Source organism: Bicyclus anynana, chromosome 16, assembly GCF_947172395.1.
Source record: "Bicyclus anynana chromosome 16, ilBicAnyn1.1, whole genome shotgun sequence".
Classification (NCBI taxonomy): domain Eukaryota; kingdom Metazoa; phylum Arthropoda; class Insecta; order Lepidoptera; family Nymphalidae; genus Bicyclus; species Bicyclus anynana.
The window spans coordinates 12,625,889-12,650,865 of NC_069098.1; the positions used below are offsets into that span (position 1 = coordinate 12,625,889).

The window sequence follows — 24,977 nt, forward strand, 5'->3', positions numbered from 1 at the left end:
TCTGTTATTTTTAATTTTTATTTTAGTCTAACAAGTTTTAGGACGATGAATCAACAGAAAGTATATTAATGCGAAACATTTCGTCTCTACCGCAGTTAATTTTTTTAACATAATAACAGAATGATGTGTAAAACTAGTGTTTTAATAAAATATTTAATCATAGCCATATATTTAAAATTTTACCTTACATCCGTTAAACACTAATCTCAAATTTAAAAAATCTGAATTTGTAATCTGATTTATGCAACTCACAAAGCATGTACAAGCAGTTTAATATACTCCAGTTATATAATTATATTAAGCAAATACAGCTAGGTTAAATGCAAGCTTAGAACAATTATCATAAGCCCTACTTAGTAGAAGAGTCATAGCTACTCTAAAGTGAGAATCCCTAAGTAATAACAAGCAAGAAACTTTGAAACTGCATCAAGCAGTAAGAAAATCTTAATCTCCTCTTTAAAGCAGGTAGGCAAAGAGAGAAAGTAAGATGCCTACATCTCCCCTTCAAAGCAGGCAAGGAAAGGGACGCCTACAAACTTTGCCGTTTGCTACGCTACGCAACATGCTAACATTAATTGCAATGCAACTAACATAGCAAGTTGCAACAAACTTTAAGTTGCATCCGAGTTTATTGCGTATTGCTGCAACTTGGATGTTTAAGTTTGTTTTAACTGTTCACGTTTAAATGCTAGATCTAGTATAGGTGCTTAGGTGGGTTAGCAGAAATTTCATACAAATCAAGATGTGTTAAGTAAAAAAAAAATAAAAAGGCTTAATCTTTATCATCATCATCATTATCATCATAATCGTAATCCTGTCTATGATGATTCACTTATTGCTTAGACATTCGCTCATCTTTAATTGAGACCGAAGGTTTTTTTATGCAATATAGGCTTGCATTAATGCGGTCTAAGTTGGTGCGCGCTTACCAAGAATATGCCTATTCACTCCTACTTTGAAGTTATTTAAATTATAAGTGTCAGGAAACACAAACGCCAGATAATTTCAATTTTTTTTTGGGTATTTCTGTCAACCAGAGGTGCAGTGCTAAGCCTCGTGTGCCTGTAATAACACTAGCCTACACCAGACAGTCTGAGGCATGAGTTTAAGCCTTAATTTCACTGGCAACCATACACAGAACACAACTACAGAAATATACATCACGGTATTCATCACTTCCCCGAAAGACCTTTGTCATATACAAGTTATCCCGTAAATAGTACGACATACTCATTTTTGTTTTTGTCATTTCAACTGTTTATCTTATGATTCAATGTAAATTATTTTGTTATTTTGGAACCCCCTTTTGGAACCAAAATAGCAATTGTAACGAAGTGTTTGAAAATAATGTTTTAATGTCTTAAATCTTTGGATTCCCCATTAAATGAACATGCTTAAGCTAGACATATAACTTTGCCTAATAGGTAGGTAGGAATTTTTTTCAAGGTAACCGTTAAAATTACATACATAAAAAAACGTTAAACGTATAAAATAAAGAGCCCCATTTTTTGGAAATACCTTACTTTGCAGTAGAAAAATTAAAGTTTCATTACTTGAAAATTTTTTTCACAAATAATTACCAAGTGTAAAATCGACAACGACAAAATTTTGTACAAAAATCGACATAACTTGAAAACCGTAAAATTTCGGCTAACATATACTGCGTTATTTTAGTAGTCCTTAATGTCAGGTGTCGTTAAGTATGTCGTAATATTTATGGGTCACCGTCTTTAATATGTCTAGTTCTAGGTAATAATAAATCATTTGATACGTGATACTATTACTATTATGTATTCTGTTATACCATTTCGATGGAATATATAATCACGTGTCAAATAAAACATTCAACACGTGCATAAAAATTAAACACCTACCCACTCATACATATAAAATTGAACTCGCTCTTTCCGACTAAAAACGTCACACGCATCAAGCGTAACAATATTATGAACATTTTTAGATCGTACGATACGATTAAGTATCATAACCGAAAAGTTATAAGTTTTATTTTTTAAACCGATTTAACAACTAACTCTGTTTTGGAACCGAATTTTGAGTGAGAAATATTATTATTGTAAAAAAAAAGTTATATATAGTAGCTCAGTTCCATATTAAAAGTTTAAGTTCCCGAAAATACTGTTTCATTTTGATTTATTTATTCTCCTCAAATAACTAAGTTAGTTATACATAATGTTAGAATACTAACTCTACAAATGATAGTAAAACAGTGAAGAAACATAAACCTCCTTTCCACAAAATGCAGTGTCAATTTGTCTTGTCAATGGTAAACATTGATAAGACAAATTGAAACCAATAGAAATTTCGTCCTTGTACTGTTGTATTAAAGGAATCTATTATACAATATCTTACATTAAAGAATATTTGAAACACAAACTATGAAAAGTAAGAACGATAATAATTGCTGTACACATCGTAATCGTACCGTAATCGTATCGTTTCAGTCGTGTCTAAAGTGGCGGGCAATCAGTGTAATGCAAATGTCGGAGTGGGCACTGGACAGTGGACACCAGTGGGCTCTAGACAGGATGTGATGTCGCATCCGTCGCCTTGCATTATTGATTCAACCGCTCGCGGCTCGGCATTGGCCTTGCTTACAGTGAAATCGAAGGTCGCTAGGCGTTGTTACCAAAAATAAAACAGACTTGAACGTCAAGCTTTACGTATTTTGACCCTATGACTAAAAGAGGTATGTCTGCTATAAGTTTACCGCGTGTGTATTTGTGCCTGTGTAACTGTGAGTCTGTGTGACCTATATACGAGTATCATAACTCTAAAACGCGTGTTTTTATTAGAAAAAAAAAATCAAAATCAAGTTAGTTAGTTCAAAATCAATTAGTCATCTGACTTGAGTTAGAGTTTATAACATCTTCTGATTGTAAGATGCACGTTGAAGATAATATATTCGTCAGTCGGAGTCAGTGGTACAGCGTGCCTTGGTGCCCTGTATCAAAATAATTGGGAGGGCCCAAATGAAGAGTAAAGATTTTTCAAAAAAAAAAAACAAAAATGCTCACTTAAAATAATTATGACAGTAACTTAACCTGTTAATCCATTTTTTCAATTTTGTGCGCACGTTTAAACAGGAACAAAAAGAAATTGTGGATTACCTACATTTTATATTTTTTTGCTTCCACACATAAGGGGCCCCTGTTGTCCGGGGGCCCCGTATCATTGATACGGCTGATACGGCGGTAGCTTCGCCCCGCGAAAGTGGTTGGAGTGTTAGTTTTACGAGACCCTATAAGTTTACCGCATGTAGGTATCCAAGTATCTTGTCTGTGTAACTCTATCTGTGTGTCCACCTGTGACAGTATATCTCTGGAAAGGATTTTTGGAACAATTTTTTATTTTTCTGATAGTGCCATCTCCTATCGGAGGTCAGCAATCATTAAGGCTAATTTCACTTTGTTCACTGCTGCCCGAAAGAGTGATCTAGTACTTATAATAAATTGGCGTAAGTTCTTGAGCCAAGATGTACGTCTACGACCAGGCCTTCGTTTCCCCTTTATCTTTCCCTGGACAACAAGCTGGAGCAGGTGATATTTGGAGTTTCGCATTATATGACCCAGGTATTCGAGCTTCCTCCTTTGGACTTGTTGCAGAACTTCTGTTGGCTTTCCCATTTTTTGCAGCACAGTAGTATTGCGTACACGTTTCCTCCATGATATTCGCAGTATCCACCTGTGAAGTTTTTATTAAAAGTTTAATTTTAGTCAGAGATTATAATCTCTCGCGTATGTAGAACGTTGCCAATTTTAAGATAAATTTTGCAAGTTACTTTTACTTAAAAACACAGAACAGACATCGCTAAAAGCTAACACTTTTATATCAGTGCTTATAAGTATATCTCGTGTTTACGAGTATTTGTTTCTGTGTTATTACGAGTATGTCTGTGAGTCTGTGTGTCTAGTTTAGCACATCATATCTATAAAACTGCATTAAACGTTGCGTTCTTTAACCTTTTTAAACGTACAGACGGCGAGAAGCAACTTTGTTTTAACTTTTAAACAAAGTTTATAAACTGCGCCTATTCAATCGAGATAGTTTTCAAACACTAAGCCAGTGGGTCAAGGAACCCTCCACATTCTGCAGCGTGCGTCAGACTTGATCGCCTTCCATTCATGCGCCCACGCGTCTGCCGGAGACTTGTGAATGGATTACAAGTGAGAGGTAGACCAATACTTGTGCAATGTTCAAGAACGCGACAGAGTTTTGTTTTGCTAAATCCTAAGCACACAATAACATCTATACTAATATTATAAATCTGAAGAGTTTGTTTGTTTGATTGAACGCGCTAATCTCAGGAACTGCTGGTCCGAATTGAAAAATTCTTTTAGTGTTAGATAGCCCATTTATCGAGGAAGGCTATATATATATTATCCCCGTATACCTACGGTAACGGGAACCACGCGGGTGAAACCCTGCGGCGTCAGCTAGTTGACAATATATGTAATAGTATAAGATTTAAATATTTCTGTCTGGCTTTAATACTGCTGTCAAGGTCTGTGTGAAAGTGGTCTCTATCCTCAGTTATAAGGGACGTAAATACTTCTGTCAAGATGTGTGTGAAGGTGGTCACGATCCTCAGTAATGAGGCACGTAAATACTTATCTGTGACTTAAATATTTTTGTCAAGGTGTATGTGAAGGTGGTCACGATCCTCAGTCATGAGGAACGTAAATACTTCTGCCTGACTTAAATTCTTCTGTCAAGATGTGTGTGAAGGTGGTCATGCTCCTCAGTCATGAGGAACGTAAATACTTCTGTCTTACTTCTGTTAACGTGTGTGTGAAGGTGGTTACGATCCTCAGTCATGAGGCACGTAAATACTTCTCTGACTTAAATACTTTTGTCAAGGTTTTCACGATCCTTAATCATGAGCCAATTAACTCATACATTTTCTACATTCACATAAAGGATTGTATAGACAAAGTGAGATTGGGTTAACAAAACAGGAATTTAAAAAATAGGTTGCACAAACAATCCAACGTACAATGTTAAACCCTTTTAACTATTACAAAGGATGTTGTATTTACAGTAGCGTGTACACATAACTGCGTGTAGGTATATGTGTAGCTATGTGTACACACGTAGTTATGTGTACACGTAGCTATGTGTACGTTTGTATTGCCATTGTTGCAGAGGTCGTCGACTCTTGGCACGGATGCTGGAGCTACGAGTAGCTTGAGAGGAGAAATGAACAGTTGTGTACATTCAGTTTGAATTTGAGTTGTAAAGTACATCGGTGGAAATTGGCCAACAGTTGGTTATTACCTGTTAAAAGATGTAAATAAAAGAATATGAAACAAAAAAAAAATAGCTCTGCGCATGTTTGAATTATGAACGATGATTTTGAGCTTACTGAAAGTTCATTTATTTCAATTGGGCTTTGTTTTAGAATATAAAGTATCCTGAGTGTTATTCATAGTAGTCTCATGTGACATAACTTCTGAGACTAGTTTTGAACCCTTAGTTATGAGCTGGTTCTTAGACACGGCAACATAGAATTCTTAAAAATAAATAGGCTTAGTTTGCAAGCACTTATAAAACAGGTTATGTCATGCGTAATGGTGATATCTTTTACAATCAGTGTTAATGAAAAGTATCGTTAACTGGTTAACGAAGCCTCCCACCAGCCAATATTAAGAGTGTAATTTTGGCTGGTGGGAGGCTTCGGCAGTGGCTAGTTATCACCCTACAATTTAGCGTTCCGACACGATGTAGTGTAGACACCGAAAAGGGGTCTGGATTTTCAACTTCCTCCTAACAAGTTAGCCCGCTTCCATCTTAGATTGCATCATCACTTACCATCAGGTGAGATTGTAGTCAAGGGCTAACTTGTAAAGAATAAAAAAAACTTATGATAGTCTTAGCTTAAGCATCTACGAGGCATGGGGGTAAACACCACCAATTCCTGGGTACTACTAAGAATATTTTGGAAAAGGAGCTCAATATTTCATAGCCCGAACCAGAAGTTGAACCTAGAACCTTATGATCTGAAGCTGTACAGGATCAACGAAGTAATTAAACTTATAATACTCCTCTGTTGCGTTGGTGGGTAAAAAAAGCGTAGGCTGTGAATTCAATAAGCAATTTAGTTCGTAATTCTCCGTTGAAAATTCAAGTTAAGTATTTTATTTAATCCGCCAGCTCAGTTTGAAAAGCGAACACTTCAGCTACCAGTGTCAAGAGCTCTTGGGTTGATGGAAACTGAAAACTTATCGCTTTTATATAGTGGGTACTGTTATTTTATAGCACATGTTTATGATTAACTTTTTAATAATTTAAATACTGATTTAGCAGGCAGGTGGGTCACGTGTTAAATTTTTCATTAACAACCCAAATTCGGATGACTGTTTGAGCACGAGAGATCCTCTCAGAATGAAAGGGGTTTTGGCTAGTAGTTCACCCCGGCGATTTCCCCACGATAAAAGAACAAAATCTAGAAGTAAAACCTCAAAGTATTAGTGGAATACCTGATATGATAATGGGATGGATTTTATTCGTTTATTTCGAAAGTTCGCCTCAAGTACCAAAACTGAACCCTTATTAATTAGGGTGATCTAGCTAAATCGAAAAAAAGGTCTAAAAATTTTGTTAAATATTTTTATTGAAGTTCTTATGTAAACCTTATAAAGCTTAAATTCAATCTAGCTTCTTTGTAACTTTTAATCGCAATTTATGACTCGTCATTTTCAATTTATCATTCGAGCTTCAGCGTTGATACAGGGTGTTAAATATTGGCAGAATTTGTATTTAATCGATTTAAAATTAAACCTTATTATTTTTAAGAATCATAATTTATTATGACGGAATAAGGTTTTTCTTGTTTTCTACTTTTCATGACTTTCATACATTAATAGGAAGTATGTCCACATAGTCAGCCAGTGTATTGATAAATGATAGCTCCATAGGCTAATGGACCGGACTTCGGAAGTCCAAGAAATGGTCAAAAAAACACAAAAACGAAAGTCATAAGATATTCCTAAAAAATAAAATTAAAATGATATCAGCTTAAAATACCTGAGGTAACTTATATATTATTAAGTTTATTACATTCTTCATATTCTTTGAACGACACATAAAAGTAACAGCCTGTATAATGCGCTGCTTATTAAAACGCTCTGAGCTGAAAATCCAAGCCCGTTATAAGCTAATTCATAACGCCATTTTGTAGGTCACCAAACGCGCCATCAATTCATCATACAACGCTCATCAATCCACGTCGCTCCGAACTATCTCTCGCTGAAAATTTAATTTAAATTTTCAGTTTGTGTCGAACATTCATTTTGAACTCGTACAGTTCTAGAACAATGGGGCACACGTACGGTAGTAACTCCATGCTAGATTGTTTTACTGGGACATGTCCTTGTTGACTAATTTAACAGGATTTGTCAGCTTGGAACTTTAATTGAATCGAAATGTACAAGTGTGCAGTGTACACTTGTACATACCTGTTTATAAGAGTAAACAGTAGTAGGTTACATTTAAATATAAGTCACCAATTGTATAATTAATGTATCAATCATCACTCATCACAACTTACGTTTGTAGTAAATAGTAAATGTATGTATGGATATTAAATGTATTTTTCAGGTTGTACTTAACGACCATTTATTTTGAACTAGCGGACGATCGGGACTCCGTTCATGTGAAATTATATTTTGTTTCAAATCCCGCGGGAAATGGATTTTTAAAAGTAGCCTATTTTCTGCTCCGAGGTTCAATTTATCTCTATACCATATTTTATCCCAATCGATTCAACGGCAGAAATGACAGATTTACTTTTGTTATTAGTATAGATTAGTACAAATTGAGAATAATAAATAACACGTAGGGAGACACGTATGATAGAATGTCCATGTTTGCTTGCTTGTCCCGATTCTGTATTTAGTAATGATGGTGAACCTAAAGTAGGATCCATTTAAACGAACGGGTAAATGGTATTTACTGAATGTTTATCAGACGGTGAGGAGATAACGCTGTGAAGTTCCCTTGTTTCGTGATAGTTGCCTTTATTGTGTGCTAAATGATTTGGATTTGCTTCATTACATTTTCATCAATACGAGCTTTCTTCTGATAAGTACCTTATAATGCCAATTTTCCTATTTCTAGAATATGTAAGACCTTCAATAATATCAATACTATTGGATATTTACTCAGAATCGATATATAGTTTCGGAAAAAAATCATCTCCACTTCGAACCGTAATAACTAAATTTGCGCGGTTTAGTTTATTTTCGTTCTATCTCTCTTTTTTTTTGTTTATAAGTTAATATGTATGGTTTTTATTTGTGTTATTGAAGTTGTATTTTATTTATTTTTCTTCTTCATTCTATGTTGTGTTTATTTGTAAATAATTACTGCACATGAGTGGAGTAATTATTTTGATTATTTTGATTTATATTTTAGTTAAATATTTTAGTTGGTGTAAGTAATTGTAAATAAACGAATTTTTAGAACGTCGTTCACGAATCAAGCCACTGACGTAGATAACATATACATCGATGTATAACATCGACGAATCGAGTTACCAAATCCATTCGTGATGAATAAATTGTACCAACCCTAAACAAACCACGTAGGTATTCCAGACCCTCAAAAACCTGTATTTGTAAAGGTGCAGTACCAGAGCTTAACCCTTAACATATGCAAAGTCACGCCCCGACTATCTTTGTTTGTTCAGCATAAGCTTAAATCGCGAGCGAGGGTACAAAATACCCTTCGTACTGCATTATATGTCTTCGACGTGTCTCTATTCTTTGTTTGTCAGATTTGACAAATAATACAAAATATTATATAAAGTTGTCAAATACATTCCAAGCTTGTAAATACAAAAAGGTTTTCTTTGCAAACGAGTATTAAAATTAAAATTAAAAAAATCAGAGTATAATTGTTTGTATGAAAATCCTTGATTCTTGAAGCTTACGCCTTTGTTACAACATAAAAATAATATAAGAGGGCGTCTTCCTACGGTTTCTAAATAAAGAATTCCGAATCAATACATACGAGTATTATTGACATTATCGAAATGCACACTTTCTATAGCCAAACTATTAGCTTATATATTCTGCAGACTGTTTTTTTCGTTCATCCACCAATTTTGAGGGCTCATACTTGGTGAAGGTACTCAACAGCATGAAAATTTCCTCCCTTTAAATTCTCTGATGCGCTCGAGTAAATCCCCTTTTTGGGTCTCCATCTATATTGTCGGAATGAACAACATCTTTACAGGCTATATATACACTGTGCTTGGATTTTTGTATAATCCGACTGAGTAAAATAATATCAAGCACATAATAAAATAGTAGAATGTCGCTACAAATCTTTACATTTAGATGCGCGAATCATGTATGAAAAAATAAAATTTATTTTCAATTGTATATCTTTTATTTTATTTTTGGCTTTTCCGTGAAAATTTACGTCCTCGCGCGGTCTGAATTCACTGAACATTTGCATAAAAGATGCGTATTTTTTTAATTGGTCTCCTTCTCGTCGGTTTAAAAATTGTGCGCAAAAAAAAAAATTCGTAATGTTCTTTTCGTAAAGGTTGTTTAAGTTTACACCTTAGCATTTTAAGGGTTATGCACCTCAAACATTCTTTGTACCTTACAAGGAATGTATCTCGAATGCGGGCTATAGTTTACTAGTTTTAATGTAAAAATTAATAGTTTTTGTTTAATCTATCTTATTGCCAGTGTCACTATCCTAAAACTCTTAATTCAAGGAGCAACACTATCTGTGACGAAAGGAAGACATATTTAGAGCCTGAATAGCTCAACGGTGAAGCGATCGAACTCATCACCGAGAGTTGATTCGATCCCCGACCCGTTGGACTATTGTCGTACCCACTCCTGATACAGTCCTTCCCGACTGGGGACAATGGAGGGGAATGGAAATATTGGTCATATTTAAAAGTATTCTTTTAAAAGAAAAAAAAATTTCGTCGAATAATATCAGCGGCAACCCGAACTGCGTCATTGTACAAAAACTTGTTATTAGAGTTTCTGCATTTGTATATATATTTTTTTTATATTTCTCAGTCTTAAATCCTCTTAATATGAATTCATAAAAACTAATTAAAATAAAGTAATGAAATACTTTTATGATAATAATTCAGTTATTTAAACTACTAAAATCGTAAACACTCGCTCAAACACACATCTTTATTCAAAGACAAAAGTCACATTGCAAAAAAGTGAGTGAGTGCGCTACGAGTGAACAAGTTGTCCAAAGCTTCCCAAACAAACAGTGTTAAGTGTCGTTTACATCCACCGATGTCATAAGTGAAGTGTAATAGGCTAATGATGTCAAGCGGAGGTTAGAAGTGAAGTGAAGTGAGGCGCCAATGCGCGGGGCGGTGCGGGGGGCGAGGCTCACCTATGACGAATAACAACAGCGGGCTGAGCGGAGCCGGGGGCTTCCCCGCAGCTGCCGACATGGACTCCCTCGAGGAAATGCTGCGGAAGGTAAGACTTTCACTATCCACAGGAACTATTACTACGGGAGAGTATTGTGACTATTTAGACTAGATTAAGAAGGATCATTGTCGGAATTTGTTCGGGAAAGTACTCGTAGTGCCATTAAATGTATGACATATGAGGATTTAAAATGATGCCTTAGGTAAATAAATTAACAGGATTAATAAATACCCCCGGGCATAACATTTAAACTAAAAAAAGTCATTTAATGTAACAGTTTCTCTATTATAAGCGCGTGGAGTATGTGTTTATAGTTTAGTTAATTAGGCCCTCTGTCCTGCTTCACTACCACCTTCAACTCATTAATGCGTTTTATGTTGTGTTTTAAATACTTTACGCAGCCTATATTAATGACCCACTGTAGATGTCATTAAAACAGGCTGTGTAAAGTTTTTTAAACGCAACTTAGTACGCATTAATAAATCCTACGCACTAAGTTTATCACTTTAAAGTTAGTTAGATTGAATTTTGTCCTCTGCTTTGACGTAACAATGCGTCTAATTCATAGTTGGGTTTCAATTATTATCAGAATGAGGAAGGATCATTGTCGGGGAATTCGTTCGGGAAAGTACTCGTAGTGCCATTAAATGTATGACATATGAGGATTTAACACTATGCCTTAGATTACGGATACACGGCAGCACTTTGTAGAACATTCCTTGCATGCCCAGCGGTGTCTTATTTCTGAAATGAGAAATAATTTTCAACTTAACAGATGAGCAGCTTAATGGCATAACAAAATTGTTATGTTAATAGTTATTTATATTTCAAATGAGTTACGTGTGAAATTACAAGGCAAATACGGCCTAAAGATTTGCCTCAGATTGACAGATGCACCGAATACTAATTTGTAGACGACTTCCTACAATAATAAATAACGAACTTTTTTTAGAGAATGAGAAATACATTTATTAGGTATTTACTTTTTTATTAGTTAACTTCTCCGGAAAGTAAAGCCTGCGTCTATACAAACTTTAGATGTCCTACAGAATATGTTTGAACAAAAAATACACTAAGCAGTATTTTAAAAGTTGGCAATCTCTGGCAAACTTGAAGTATTTTCTAAGCATGTAGCTAAATAATGAAAGTGAAGCTATTTCATTTTATACCGAATGAAAGCAATTTACATAAAAATAATTAATCTAAGCGATTTACGACTATTTCAGAATTTATAAATCACTGCCATCATAATGTTCCGCATACAAAATGCAGTGTTATAAATGTTTGACAATAATTAATGTATTTGAAACTGCGGGGCGTGGCATGCTAACAATATGTCAAATGTCATTATTCCTAGTAACTACTGTAAGCTAAGTGAATTCATTAGCAAGTGATATATTAAAAGCTGCTTTAATACAAAATAGTCACGAATTAAAAATATCTTCAATAATTTTTATTTTAAATCCGAAAAATTTAAAAATTGTACTGAAAAAATATTTTATATAATAAACAACTTTTATTAAGTATTAAGTATAGCTATTTGATTTTAATGTTGAAGGCATGTAATGTTTGATTTTAATGTTGAATAAAAGAAGGTAGTTTAATTTAAGATGTGGCAAGCATTAATCTTAGTCGTTTTTGAGAAAAATAGTGGATATTTATTTATTTATTATTTATTTATATACATGAAATATGCCCAGAGAAACATTACAGTTTCCCAATTCGTCTCTCGAGCAATCAGAAATAATAATTACAACAATAAAACTTAAATTACCAAATGAATATTAAACAAACAAAATAATTTAAAAATAATAAATTAACATTAAGCAAGTCAAATAAACTAAAATTAACAATTCAAATAAAATAACAATAATAGTCAACAATTAGAATACACAAAATAAAATAACAATAATAATTAACTATCCAAAAAGCAAAATTAAAAAATATCTTCTATCTACCTACATAAAAACTATTCTAGTAACAATTTAATTATTTATGAATTTAATTGGTTATGGACTACCTGTAGTGTATAATGCGATTATAAACAAAATTATCAGTTTACCCCGGACATAAAATAAATACCAAAAATTGTCATGTAATATAATAACTTGTCTTTTATAAACGCGTAGAGTATGTGCTTATAGTTTAGTTAATTAGGTTCTGCCCTGTTTCACTACAACCTTCAACTCATTAATGCGTTCTAAGTTGCGTTCTAAATAATTTACGCAGCCTATTTAATAACCCACTGTAGGGTAAGCTTATCACTAATAACTTTGATCTCTGCTTTGTCGTACCTGTGCGTTGGTTTCAATTTTGCGTTCCTCCTCCTAACAAGTTAGCCCGCTTCCATCTTAGATAACATCATCACTTACCATCAGATGAGATTGTAGTCAAGGGCTAACTTGTAAAGAATAAAAAAAAATGAAAAAAAAGTAACCTTTATTAATGACCCACTGTAGAGGTCATTAAAACAGGCTGCGTAAAGGTTTTTAAACGCAACTTAGAACGCATCACTATCACTATTTAGTTGGTTAGATTGAATTTTGTCCTCTGCCTTGTCGTAATAATGCGTCTTATTTATAGTTGCGTTTCAATTATCAGCGTCATGAGCCTATTTTATTGGAAATCATATTTTATTTTTTGTATATGTACTTTTAATTATAGGCCCTGTTAAACCAAGGCGTATGACCGCTATGGCTAAGGCGTATGGCGTTCAAAATTGCGTTATCTTTACTTAACAGCGGCCTATTTTAATGGTTCTCAACATGACAGCTCCTTCTTTTGAGACAACTTAGGCACACTGCTGCTTAAATTAGAGTTTGGGCGATATTCTTTTACCTGTTTATAGTTAACTAGCTGACGCCTCGCGGTTTTACCTGCGTGTTGCCCGTTCCCGTAGAAAAATGGGGATAATATATAGCCTATAGCCTTCCTCGATATATGGGCTATCTAACACAGAAAACAATTTTCAAATCGGACCAGTAGTTTCTGAGATTAGCGCGTTCAATCAAACAAACAAACTCTTCAGCTTTATATATTAGTATAGATCTGGGACCAACAACTAAAATTGCTCTCCATGGCAGGGATTTATAATGCTATCAAGTTCCTACTTCCTGGCTACTTTTTAACATTTCTCGTAAGGAAGAAATACTTAAATACAGTCTATCATACATCTAGTATGCATTCAGCGCATTAGCTCAAGTAGCTGTAAATTTTATTTAAACATGCGAATATTGCACAACAGGGAGCAAAGTAAATTATAAAGTGCCTCTAAGCTTATGCCTCGACCTCACTACTGCGTCTTAGTTGCGTTCTAAAGTAATTCTTAATAACATTAAATAGTTTAAGTCACGTGACTACTTTTTTCATATTCTTGACAGCAAACCCTTTCATTTAATATCCATATCATGGGAGTGGATTTCAAACAACCAGTACGCCATCTTGGGGAGGCCGCCATATTGGATTTGTAATGACGTTTCTTAGCTAGTCAAATATTGACATCAGAACTTAGAGCGTGTGCAAAATTTCATTTGGTTCAAATTAAGATTCCAAGATTTTCTTACATACATAGTTACAAGTGAAGCTAATCTAAAGCGTGTAAAACTGCCTCTACGTTAAGTAGATTCCCTGACTTTATACAAAAAATCGAATAAATACTGTCAATGTAATCGTAAGTCATAACAAATTAATTAATTCAGGAGTTATTGGTCTGCAAGATTGTCAAATTCTTGCAGTCAAATAAATAAATTAAAGAATTAGGTGAAATCTCACAATCCACATTGGGCCAGCGTGGTGGACTATTGGCCTAACCCCTCTCATTATGAGAAGAGACTCGAGCTCAGCAGTGAGACGAATATGGGTTGAGAATGATGATGATGAAATTCATAGATGTTATTAACTTAAAATTAAGATTATCATGGTCTCAAACGCGCCTTACCCGGAAGAGTCCGCAATTTAATCTTTCAAATATACTAATATAGGTACCTAGGTACGCTACATTAAGTACCTAGTGACTTTATTTCACTCACGGCTAATGAGCCTGAACTAGGTGCCCTAAGTTTAAAGGTGCTGGAAGAATCTATCTCGCGCTAAGCGCATAATTTATCTTGCACCCCACGAAGTAGGGGCTATAACTGAAGAGCTAGTGGGAAATTGTGAACACTTACTTTACATTAAACATTCGTTTGCAATTATATGTCATATTGTAATAGGATAAATGGAATAATATTAAAAAATATTTAATGAAATAAAAATTAGGAATAAGCAACTTAGGTAATAGCCCAATTAAAAGATATTGGTTAAATGTTACACATGCAAAACCCGTTATATTAATAAGGTAATATAATCAACAAAGTAACAATTAGAAAATTGAATTTCTATTAATGTAAGCACATAATAAAAATTATTTTATTTTCTCGCAATCGTAGTGAAAAGCAGAGTGTAACACGCGGGGCTAAACCCATTATAAACTCGGTTTCTATTTAGGCGTAAAAATACCTCGTATATAATGGGTCTTTTTAGCCCCTTGTATAACAATCTACTATATTATCTATACTTATAATAAATCTGTAGAGAGGTCAATTCTGTACATGAAATATATTTCCAAAATAACTATCAAGGGGTGATTAGTGATCGATACTGATGCCAAAAATGCAATCAGTAAAATTTTTGTCTGTCTGTCTGTCTGTCTGTCTGTCTGTCTGTCTGTCTGTCTGTCTGTCTGTCTGTCTGTCTGTATGTTCTTTATAGAAACAAAAACTACTGGACGGATTTAAACGAAACTTGGTACAATTATTCAACATACTCCTGGGCAGGTTATAGTATACTTTTCATTACGCTACGATCAATAGGAGCAGAGCAGTGAAGAGAAATGTTGAGAAAACGGGAGAAATTACTCTATTTTTTAAGCTTCCGTCGCGTGTACTGCCTTAATGGTAAAAGCTACATAAAAATCATGTGTGACGGAAATGTTCTCCTTAAAATTATCTATAAAAACACAACAGCAGATATATGTCTATCTTTTATGGTTGACTCACAATAACACGTGTAACTCCCGATAGCTTAGCAGTTCAGAGCTTATAATTATATTTGTCTACTCTTATGTTTATAACACTCATCACTCATCCCAAACAAGAAAGTTAATATTATTACCTATTCAATAAAAAAAAGAATCATAAAAATCGGTAAAGAAACACCAAAGTTATACATGAAATACGCTAAGCCACCGCGCGTGAATACTAATTCATGCTTTAAGGATTATTTTTGTTTAACGGTTGCCGCGCTCGACGCGACTCGCGGTGGAAGGAATAAATAAAGAAGTGCAGCCTTAATGAGTAGGGTAAGGGTATGGTAGGGTAGGGTAGGGGTAGGGTAGCGGTAGTGTAGGGTAGGGGTAGGGCAAGGGTAGGGTAGGGTAGGGGTAGGGTAGTGGTAGGGTAGCGGTAGGGTTGGGATAGGGTAGGGTAGGGGTTCCTAGGGGGGGGGGGGATAGTTAGTTGAAAGCTTACAACGACTTTCACGCGGACGAAGTCGCGGGCGTCCGCTAGTTGATAATAATAGAGTAGATGAACTTTGCATTATTGATTTTGTAAATCTAAAATGAAAAAGTTTAAATTTTTACTTGTTTGTAGTTCAGGCCATAATTCTTTTTCCTATATTGTTTCTTTAATTTGTATGTGACAGTTCTTAGCAGGTCTTCATATTTATACATAAAATAGCCCTGATTTATATAAAAAATACTTATCAAATGTCCACTCAAGATTTGCCACTTGCTCTTTTACCACTGCCCCTTAACAATATTCTGCTCTCTTAAGTAAGATGTAAGGGGTAATTAATGCAGTTAGCCTGTTAGTGCATAAGGGGAGTGTTGAAGTATTTAATAAAATATGATTTATGTGAAGTGCTCCCCAAGTGTTATTATTATTTAGTGGAAAATATTCGCTTTACAGCCTACTCGTATATAATGTGTACTATACATGGAATGCTTAAGAGAGTTAAAGCATCCCATCACACTGAGACAATGCGGGTTTTTTTTTATATTAACAAGTTAGCCCTTGACTACAATCTCACCTGATGGTAAGTGATGATGCAGTCTAAGATGGCAGCGGGCTAACTTGTTAGGAGGAGGATGAAAATCCACAATCCTTTCGGTTTCTACACGACATCGTACTGGAACGCTTAATCGCTTGGCGGTACGTCTTTGCCGGTAGGGTGGTAACTCCCACCAGCCAGACCTGGACTAATTAAAAAAATCTCACTCTGTCCAGCCGGGGATCGAACCCAGGACCTCCGATTTGTAAATCCACCGCGCATACCACTGCGCCACGGAGGCTGGGTTGGTGTGTTAAAAGGTTAGCTTGTCAAGTTTGTTGATGACACTCCTATGATATGCAGGCGACGGGGGGAAAGGACTGCGCGGGTTTGAAGTCGGGCGCGCGGGGCATCGCTACTCGCGGGCGATCGGGAGTGTTACGAACGAATTTGCTAAGCTATAGAAGTAGACTTGTGCTCACAAAGTCTTGTTACTATTTATTTTTGCTTGTTTATTTATTTATTCTTTATTTTTACACCACATAAAAAATAGAATGTATAAAGTAGTTTATAAAAGGCGGTATTGTCGCTTAGAAGTCATTTCTTACAGACAACTTTAAGCTTGTTTAGTCACGACCAAGACTGTAAGACGGAGGTGTAATATCATACATAAATATGTACACACTATGATTATATTAAATTGTGTACTTTTGCTGGATGTAAGGGATGCTTAAGAGTGGCTGATTAGTAGAGATGCATAAGTTTATAGATGTGACCCACAAGTCACTACGTTGTTCCTATAAGTGGTTTTATAGGTAACCGACTTTGTAATTAAACGAAGTCCAATACGAGTATTTACTAATACCTAATTATAATTGCGATGTAACGTTGGAACTTTCTTTGTTTTTTTTAAAGAACGAAATATTTATTTTTATCTTCTTGTTCTTAGGAATGCGCAAGTTATGTGTGAAACTTCTGTCCCTACCCTGTTAAATTTATTTTCGGGAATCAGCTAACGAGGCAACAAAATAAAACATTTTACTGTTAAATATTCATGAACAGTGCAGTCAGAAATGCAATCAAAATTAAAAAAAAGCAATCAACTATCAACAAAGTTACGAATTAATGAAGTTTTACCTGTACGTTGCAACGATGGACAAAGAGCATTGTTTTGTGTACTGTACCAGTTAATACTACTAATGTTTCGTTTAAAACTATATAGATAGCGTAGATACAGTTTTTAAAGGTTCCGAACCACAAACGGAAAAAACGGAAACCTTATAGGATCATTTCGTTGTCCGTCTGTCTGTCTGTCTGTCTGTCTGTCTGTCTGTCTGTCTGTCTGTCTGTCTGTCTGTCTGTCTGTCTGTCTGTCTGTCAAGACCCTTTTTCTCAGGTTTGCATGGAGGTATTAAACTATAAACCAAATACTCAGCTTCCTTAAATTTGTGAAAAAATAAAACTTCTAAGCCAAAACAATCAGAAGATACAGCCCTTTTGTGCTGCAAAATTTTGACTCTATTTAATAGCATAATTAATACCTATTGTTAGCATGTATTCGTTACGAATAAAGCAAACCATAGCCTAATAGCATCACTTCGTTGAAAATATTAGACACATTATGTAGTTGTTAACATATGTAGATTGTAGGTACATGTAATAAGTAGGCTGGGGTTTTTTTTTGTTCTTCAGAAGTACTACACTTGACTACAATCTCACCTGATGGTAAGTGATGATGCAATCTAAGATGGAAGTGGGCTAACTTGTTAGGAGGAGGATGAAAATCCGCACGACATCGTATCGTTTTCGAATACATTGAGTGACTAACATGTTCAATAACCTATTAGCTATTTCAAAAATCTTTCCTAAACTTTGGTAATATACTGTAGGCATAATACAGTAGATTATCTAACAACAAAACCCTACTACTACCTAAAAACAAAACCATATGCGATTCTCATGTTGGCTAACATCTGTTAAGGTTATGGCTTTATGTCTTTGTCTGTAATATAAAATATCATTGATATAAAGATACAATTTGAATTAAATAAAATATTAAAATCTTTTGATTCGAATAAAATAAAATACAATTTAAAATAAAAATATCACTCAGACATTATATTAAATCTTCCGCCATCATTTTCACGATCGTTAAAAATTGCACTCCGTATTGTGGCGCAAAAAATGTGATATCTGTTACTTGAAACGGACATTTTTTTAGTTTTGTTGTGTCTGTCACCGCGCCGTCTGCACAGACAGGTTATATTTTATATTAATATTAGAGAGTAGACACCCGCGACTTCGTCTGCGCAAAGAGAAAAAAAAAATTGATGTTTTCCCTACAACCAATCAATATAACCAACTAGCGGACGCCCGGGACTTCGTCCGCGTGGAATTTAGTTTTTCTCAAATTCCTCGGGAACCATTGATTTTTCTGGGATAAAAAGTAGTCTACGTGTTAATCCAGGCTGTAATATATCTTAATACTGAATTTTAGGTAATTCGGTTCAGTAGTTGAGGCGTGAAAGTGTAACAAACATTCATATCATCAAAATCATCAGTTTTCGCAAATCTTGGGAAACCATGGTTTTATCAGTATAAAAAGTAGCATATGTGTTAATCCAGAGTAAAATCTATTTATATTCTAAATTTCAGCTAAATTGCTTCAGTAGTAGCGGCGTTATAGAGTAACAAACATACATCCAAACATACATCCAAACATATATAGAAACTTTCGCGTTTATAATATTAAAACCTTTTAACGTGTATTCGTTCTGTAGTTCTTTGTCGTATAATCTGGGCTTGATTTAATTCACTCACTTGTGTATATAAATAAACTTGTATTCTATATACCTAGGTAAACTAAACGCAGCTATGACCGTCAGAGGGTTGCTTCCATTTTAGACTGCATTATTACTTATCATCAAGTGAGATGTTAAATAACGTAGTTAAGGGTTAACTTGTCATAGAATAAAAAAACATATACTAGCAGACGTCCATTATTTCGTCTCCGTGGAAAACAATGTTAAACGACACATCTAACCGTTCTTATTGAATCACTATCTAATGACGAAAACCGCATTAAAATTCGTTGCGTAGTAAATATCAAAGCGTACAGAAGGCGGGACGCTGTTTTTCTTAGGTAAGCAGGTAGGTATACTACGTGCGTTGGTAAAAAAAAACAGTCCTTTGAAATACTTCTACCTGATATCTCATTGCTCTAAAGAACAAATTAACGCTTGAATGCGATCTCACATGATGTTAAGTGACGCGCATCGTTTAGTACGTATATCGGTATTACAATGTTGGTTCAGGGTTATAACCGGATATCGGATGGTGTTGACGCATGGTTTCGTCGATCTTTAGGTTTCCGTTTTACGGGACCCTAATCACTTCGTTGTCTGTCTGTAAAATCAAATTAAATGAAATCTAAATTAATGTATTTTCAAGTAGTTTACAAGCACTTTTGTAACGTTAAGGTTGACTATTTGTAAAGACTCTATCACCGGTTCGGAAGGCAGGTTTTGCTGAGAAGAGCCGGCGAAAAATACAACAGTTGCTCTTTTCCATCCCGCTGTTTGCTCCAAAAGTATCATTAACACATGATGATTTTAAGAAATTAAATATCACGTGTCTCAAACGGTGAAGGAAATCAGGAATTTTCTTAATTCTTTGCGTGTGTAAAATCTGCCAATCCGCATTAGGCCAGCGTGGTGGACTAAGGCCTAACCCCTCTCATTCTGAGAAGAGACTCGACCTCAATAGTGAGTCGAATATGGGTACGAACTAAAAAATATAAACCTTGGCTGTGGGCTCTTATCGGACTAAGGCGCGTTTGGAACCCTCGTAACTTTAATTTTAAGTTTTCGACTTTACTTACCACCATTAAATTATGACATAACTTGCGTTTCAAAAGTGCTTGTAAACTAAGCCTAATTGAAATAAATGAAATTTGAATTTGATGGTCATCGTTAAATAATCAAACATTTTAACTCTAAGCCCGCCGACCCGCATTAGAACAGCGTGGAAGGTCAAAGCTCTATATCCCCTCTCTTTAAGTGTCTAAACTTTGTTTGGCAGTTAAAATAGGCTAAATAATGATGACTGTTATTTTTTATTGGTTATTTATTCACAGCTCATGACAGATTAAAACAAAACAGTTACTAATAACAGGTAATATGTTAATTAAGTTGTCGATGTAAACACTCCATCACAAAACAAGCATCAACGATATTCGCAGTGCATTGTTATTCTAACAAAAACGAAAAAAAAAATGGAAAAAACAAAAGAATGCTCATCAGCTAAATGCACCGGCCGTGTTTCGCGGCTTATTGCTAATTAGCAAGAGTAAAAAATGCAGAAAACAAAACCTTTTAAAGCGTTTACGCCGATGTATATAATCTCTTCTTCTTTATTTTATAAATAAACAGCAGACATTTTTATTTAAATTAGTAGATGCCGCGCGGTTTCACCTGCGTGGTTCCCGTTCCCGTAGGAATACGGGGATAACATATAGCCTGTAGCCTTCCTCTATAAATGGGCCATCTAACACTGAAACATTTTTCCAAATCGGATCAGTAGTTGCTAAGATTAGCGCGTTTAAACAAACATTCTGTAATTTTAGAATTTAATAATAATAATAATTAAACATTATGTAAAGTTACAGCTATGTGATATCGCTCATTTCCATGGCAACTTCGTCGTTAGTGACATTTTATTTTTGGCATCCCATAGAAATAATGTTCAAATTCTAATAAAACTTGTTGTATGCGATATTACATCGACGAGTATAAAATAGCGGAATTAAACTCCAGGTGAGATCGCAGTGAAGGGTTATCTTATATTACTTTTCTAATTAAGACAATGCTTATAACATTCTCATTTGTAAAATTCCTTGTAACGCAGTAGTGTATCAGAAGCGTATTTAAAGAGAAAAACACAATTTGAGTGAGAACCTATTAGTTCTAATAATTCCCACTAAGAATTTTACCAATAAACCCTCGAGTGGCAGAGAATAAGCTTGAACGAAGTCCGGAATGTAACCTATGTAAGGTTAAAGACGTATTTTAAAACTATTTAACACTTCCCTTCTTCACTCAAGTCATTCTCCCCGTCTGTCCCAAAATAATCTATAAAGGATTATACAACAAAAGATGTGGACGGATCAAATGCCACGACAAGAATGATCTAGTAGCCAGCACTCGGTCTCACATAACTCTCTAACTCCCCACCTAACTCACGGAACACTTCATACTATCTTCGACACAAGACGACCGATCTAATGACTCACTCGCGCCGACACGTACATGTACATACATAGGTACCTAAAATCATAACACATATTTCACAGTCAACCGCAATACGACTTGCTTAATAAAATTGTACTATATTAAGTTGTCGCAAACACAGAGTATAATATTCATAATAATGACAATATTCATAACAATGAAAATTAAACAATACAAACAATAAGTATACAAATGGAAGCTGTACAAATTAATATGAGAACGCGGGCAATATCGAGTGGTCTATATTGATACGCCACTGAAAGGCAGTCATCGGTGAAAAGCGGGTTTAATAAACTGGTCAATTTGAACGAGAAATAAAAACAAAGTACAGGAAAGTCGTAAAAGCGAAATTAAAAATTAATAGCTGTGCGCGTTAACGTATGAACGTGACATAATGAGCTACACTGCTAAGAGTCGACATTGCAATGTCTGCGAGCATTCTTTGAAAATTGTGACATAACAATAAATTCATACATAATAACTTGGTTCATGACAAAATACATTTTGACTTTATACGGCATTATCATACTTGAGGGGTTTGAATATATTTATATAATATTTATGTAAACAAATATAGCCATTAAAATTTTGTTGTCTTAATTTCATATGGCAAAATATGTGACAAAGATCCGACATAAGAGCGAAATCAAGCGTAGGACTAACAGCTTAATAGACGTTTCGAGGAAACCGTCTAATAAAACGAGTGTAAGAAATTACCGGAAACCGTTTAAATTCCGAAAAACTCGCAAAAACTATTTACAGTTAGTGAAATACTCATGCATTGAGACAAACATTTCTAACCACAAAACTATAGGTGCGTTAATCCCACTCTTATTTAGCCAGCTTTTTATCTGGATCATATGGTCAGGTATTTTGACTGAAGGGTCACGTTGCGTATCGCATCTCCCCCTCAGAGGAAAATTCTGCGTATAGCTTTTCGTGTGAACGTGGCACTGGGACTGGGTTCTGAAAAGGGGGTAGAGGGGGAGATATTCATGTAAATATCCGCGCGGAAGACTCGGATCACCCTTTGAATGTTAATTGCTTTATTTTGAGTCGAATTTGTAACGTCGTTTCGATATCGCGCGGACAACCGTTACAGAGATACATTTCGTTCTACACATAAAAGTTTTTTTTTCATTCGGTAGGTATGTAGGTATGTATGTAGATAAATCTGTAATAGGTCTGCAAAAAATGTGATAATATGTGTTATAACTGCCCTCAATTATGGCTGCTAATGCTTTTAAAAGAGCACTTGAAAAATTTACAATTTTATTACTCTTGGCTTGGCTTAGCTTGGCTTACAACTTCTCTTGGCTTGGCTTAGCTTACAACTTGTCTTGGATGCACAGCTAGGAAAGACGTTGTATTTCGTAAAAAACTCAAATCTGGTCTCGCACTATTCTTCTGGCCGAAGAACAGTGGGAGACGATCTTTCAAAACTTAAAACAAACAGCTACAACTAAAACAAAAAATATCAAACGAACACAAAAAACGCTGGTGCGTTCAAAACCCATATATCTTCCCAAAATACAAACAAAAACCGTCGCTCTTCACATGCCAGTATTCAATTTTTATTAATACAATACGTTTCATAGAATAATCCTTTGCAAAGCGGCGGTATCCACCAAAATCGATTTTCAGCTTAAACGCACAACGCGAACACCCTCTTTGCAATTAAAATATTCAATTTATTCTACGCGGACGAATTTGTTTTTAATTATTGCAAATTGGTCAATCGGACGTGTGAATCGATTATAATCGTCCGAGTCGATTATTACCACGCGCCGAATGCTAATGAACTTTAATTTATAATCAAGTGATTTTCATTATAAACTCAATGTTGATTTGGCCTGTTCTACTGGGAAATTGGACCCTAGTCACGTGGCACGTCGATTCACTTTCTACGAACGCTAACGCTTCGAAAAGTAACAAAATGTATGGGAGTGACATTCACTAGCGACAGTCTCGGTTTCCTCCCCACCACACTGCTTTCCTAAATAAGATCATCTGCATGATGATTATTCGAATATATAATAAGCTACCAAAGGGTATAAGACAGGAGGACAATTTAATTAGTTTTTAAAAAAATCTGCGTAGATTTATTCTGGACAATGAATTTTTAACTTTGACATTATATTAAAAAAATATTCTTTTGACAATATGATTTCTAATTTGTTATTGATTCATTTATTTTTTTCAATTAATTAATATTGTTCTTCTATTCATTATTTAACTTAATATTGAAGTAATTTCTGGAATGATTTAAATGTAGGTAACTAATATAATATTTTGCATGCCGATCGGGCGTGATACAGAACAGATTATATTTATATTTGTTAAGACCTTGTAAACTGTATCAGCAAATAAAGGATTTGATATTTGACAGGTCACGTGATCAAGTTGTTAATCGGATCTGTCATGTCCATACATTTTGTCGAAGCGTTAGCGTATGTAGAAAGAGAATCGACGTGCCACTTGGCTAGAGGGGCTGTTCAGTTATCGATACCGGAACAACGTCGATTCAAAATTATATCCAATATCGATTTTATCGTCCAACGAACGTGTATGAGGTTTGATTGTAAATGGGCATCGATATAATTTCGACGTATTTATGGTCCTATTTATTATATGTGGTTGCCAGTCGGTTGGAGTTCATGCGAAATGTTCATAAAATTGATTCGTCTGTTTCATAATAAATTACCTACATGAAACATTGATTAGTGTTTAATCGAATGAATGCTATGAATATATATTTTTTTTATATTCCTTTCATTCATATTATATTAAAACATAGTCCGTGATGGATGAAAAATAGTTTAAGGGCCGGTATCACCACCATAGATAGTTTCTAAAGTTCTATTTTATTATTTTATCTGATTTCATAGAAATTGAAAGCAGGCTTCGCATTCTTCGCGATTACTGGATTAAAGGTTTATTTTTTATTTTGTATAAATTGGTCTATAATATTTAAAATTTGCAGTATGTATTGTATGAATTGGTCTATATATATTTAAAACGAAGCAAATTCGAAAGATCCATAGTTCCATTCCCGTCTCCAGAATTCAGATTTGAGCCTTGAATTGATTATTATTATGTACATTTATGCCGTGACACCAATAGCTAAACGCAAAGCGAACGCAAGTAAAACTCTAGGCGTAGCTAAAGTATAAATTGGCCCATAACCCAACATGTTTTCAGTAAAGGTGTGCGGTGT

At 34.8% G+C, this 24,977-nt stretch overlaps 1 protein-coding gene across 7 annotated transcripts in view; it reads left to right on the forward strand.

Annotated features, from left to right (window-relative positions):
• LOC112057842 (uncharacterized protein CG43867) overlaps positions 1-24,977 on the forward strand; it is a 408,406-nt gene that overhangs the window by 255,485 nt on the left and 127,944 nt on the right. The window contains exon 1 of one of the 7 annotated variants that reach the window (XM_052886267.1): positions 10,162-10,490. The exons of the other annotated variants lie outside the window; for them this stretch is intronic. Coding sequence (XP_052742227.1) covers positions 10,404-10,490 — 87 coding nt within the window. The 5' untranslated portion in view covers positions 10,162-10,403. Of the gene's footprint in view, positions 1-10,161; positions 10,491-24,977 lie in introns of those variants that run through there. 7 annotated transcript variants of the gene reach the window in all.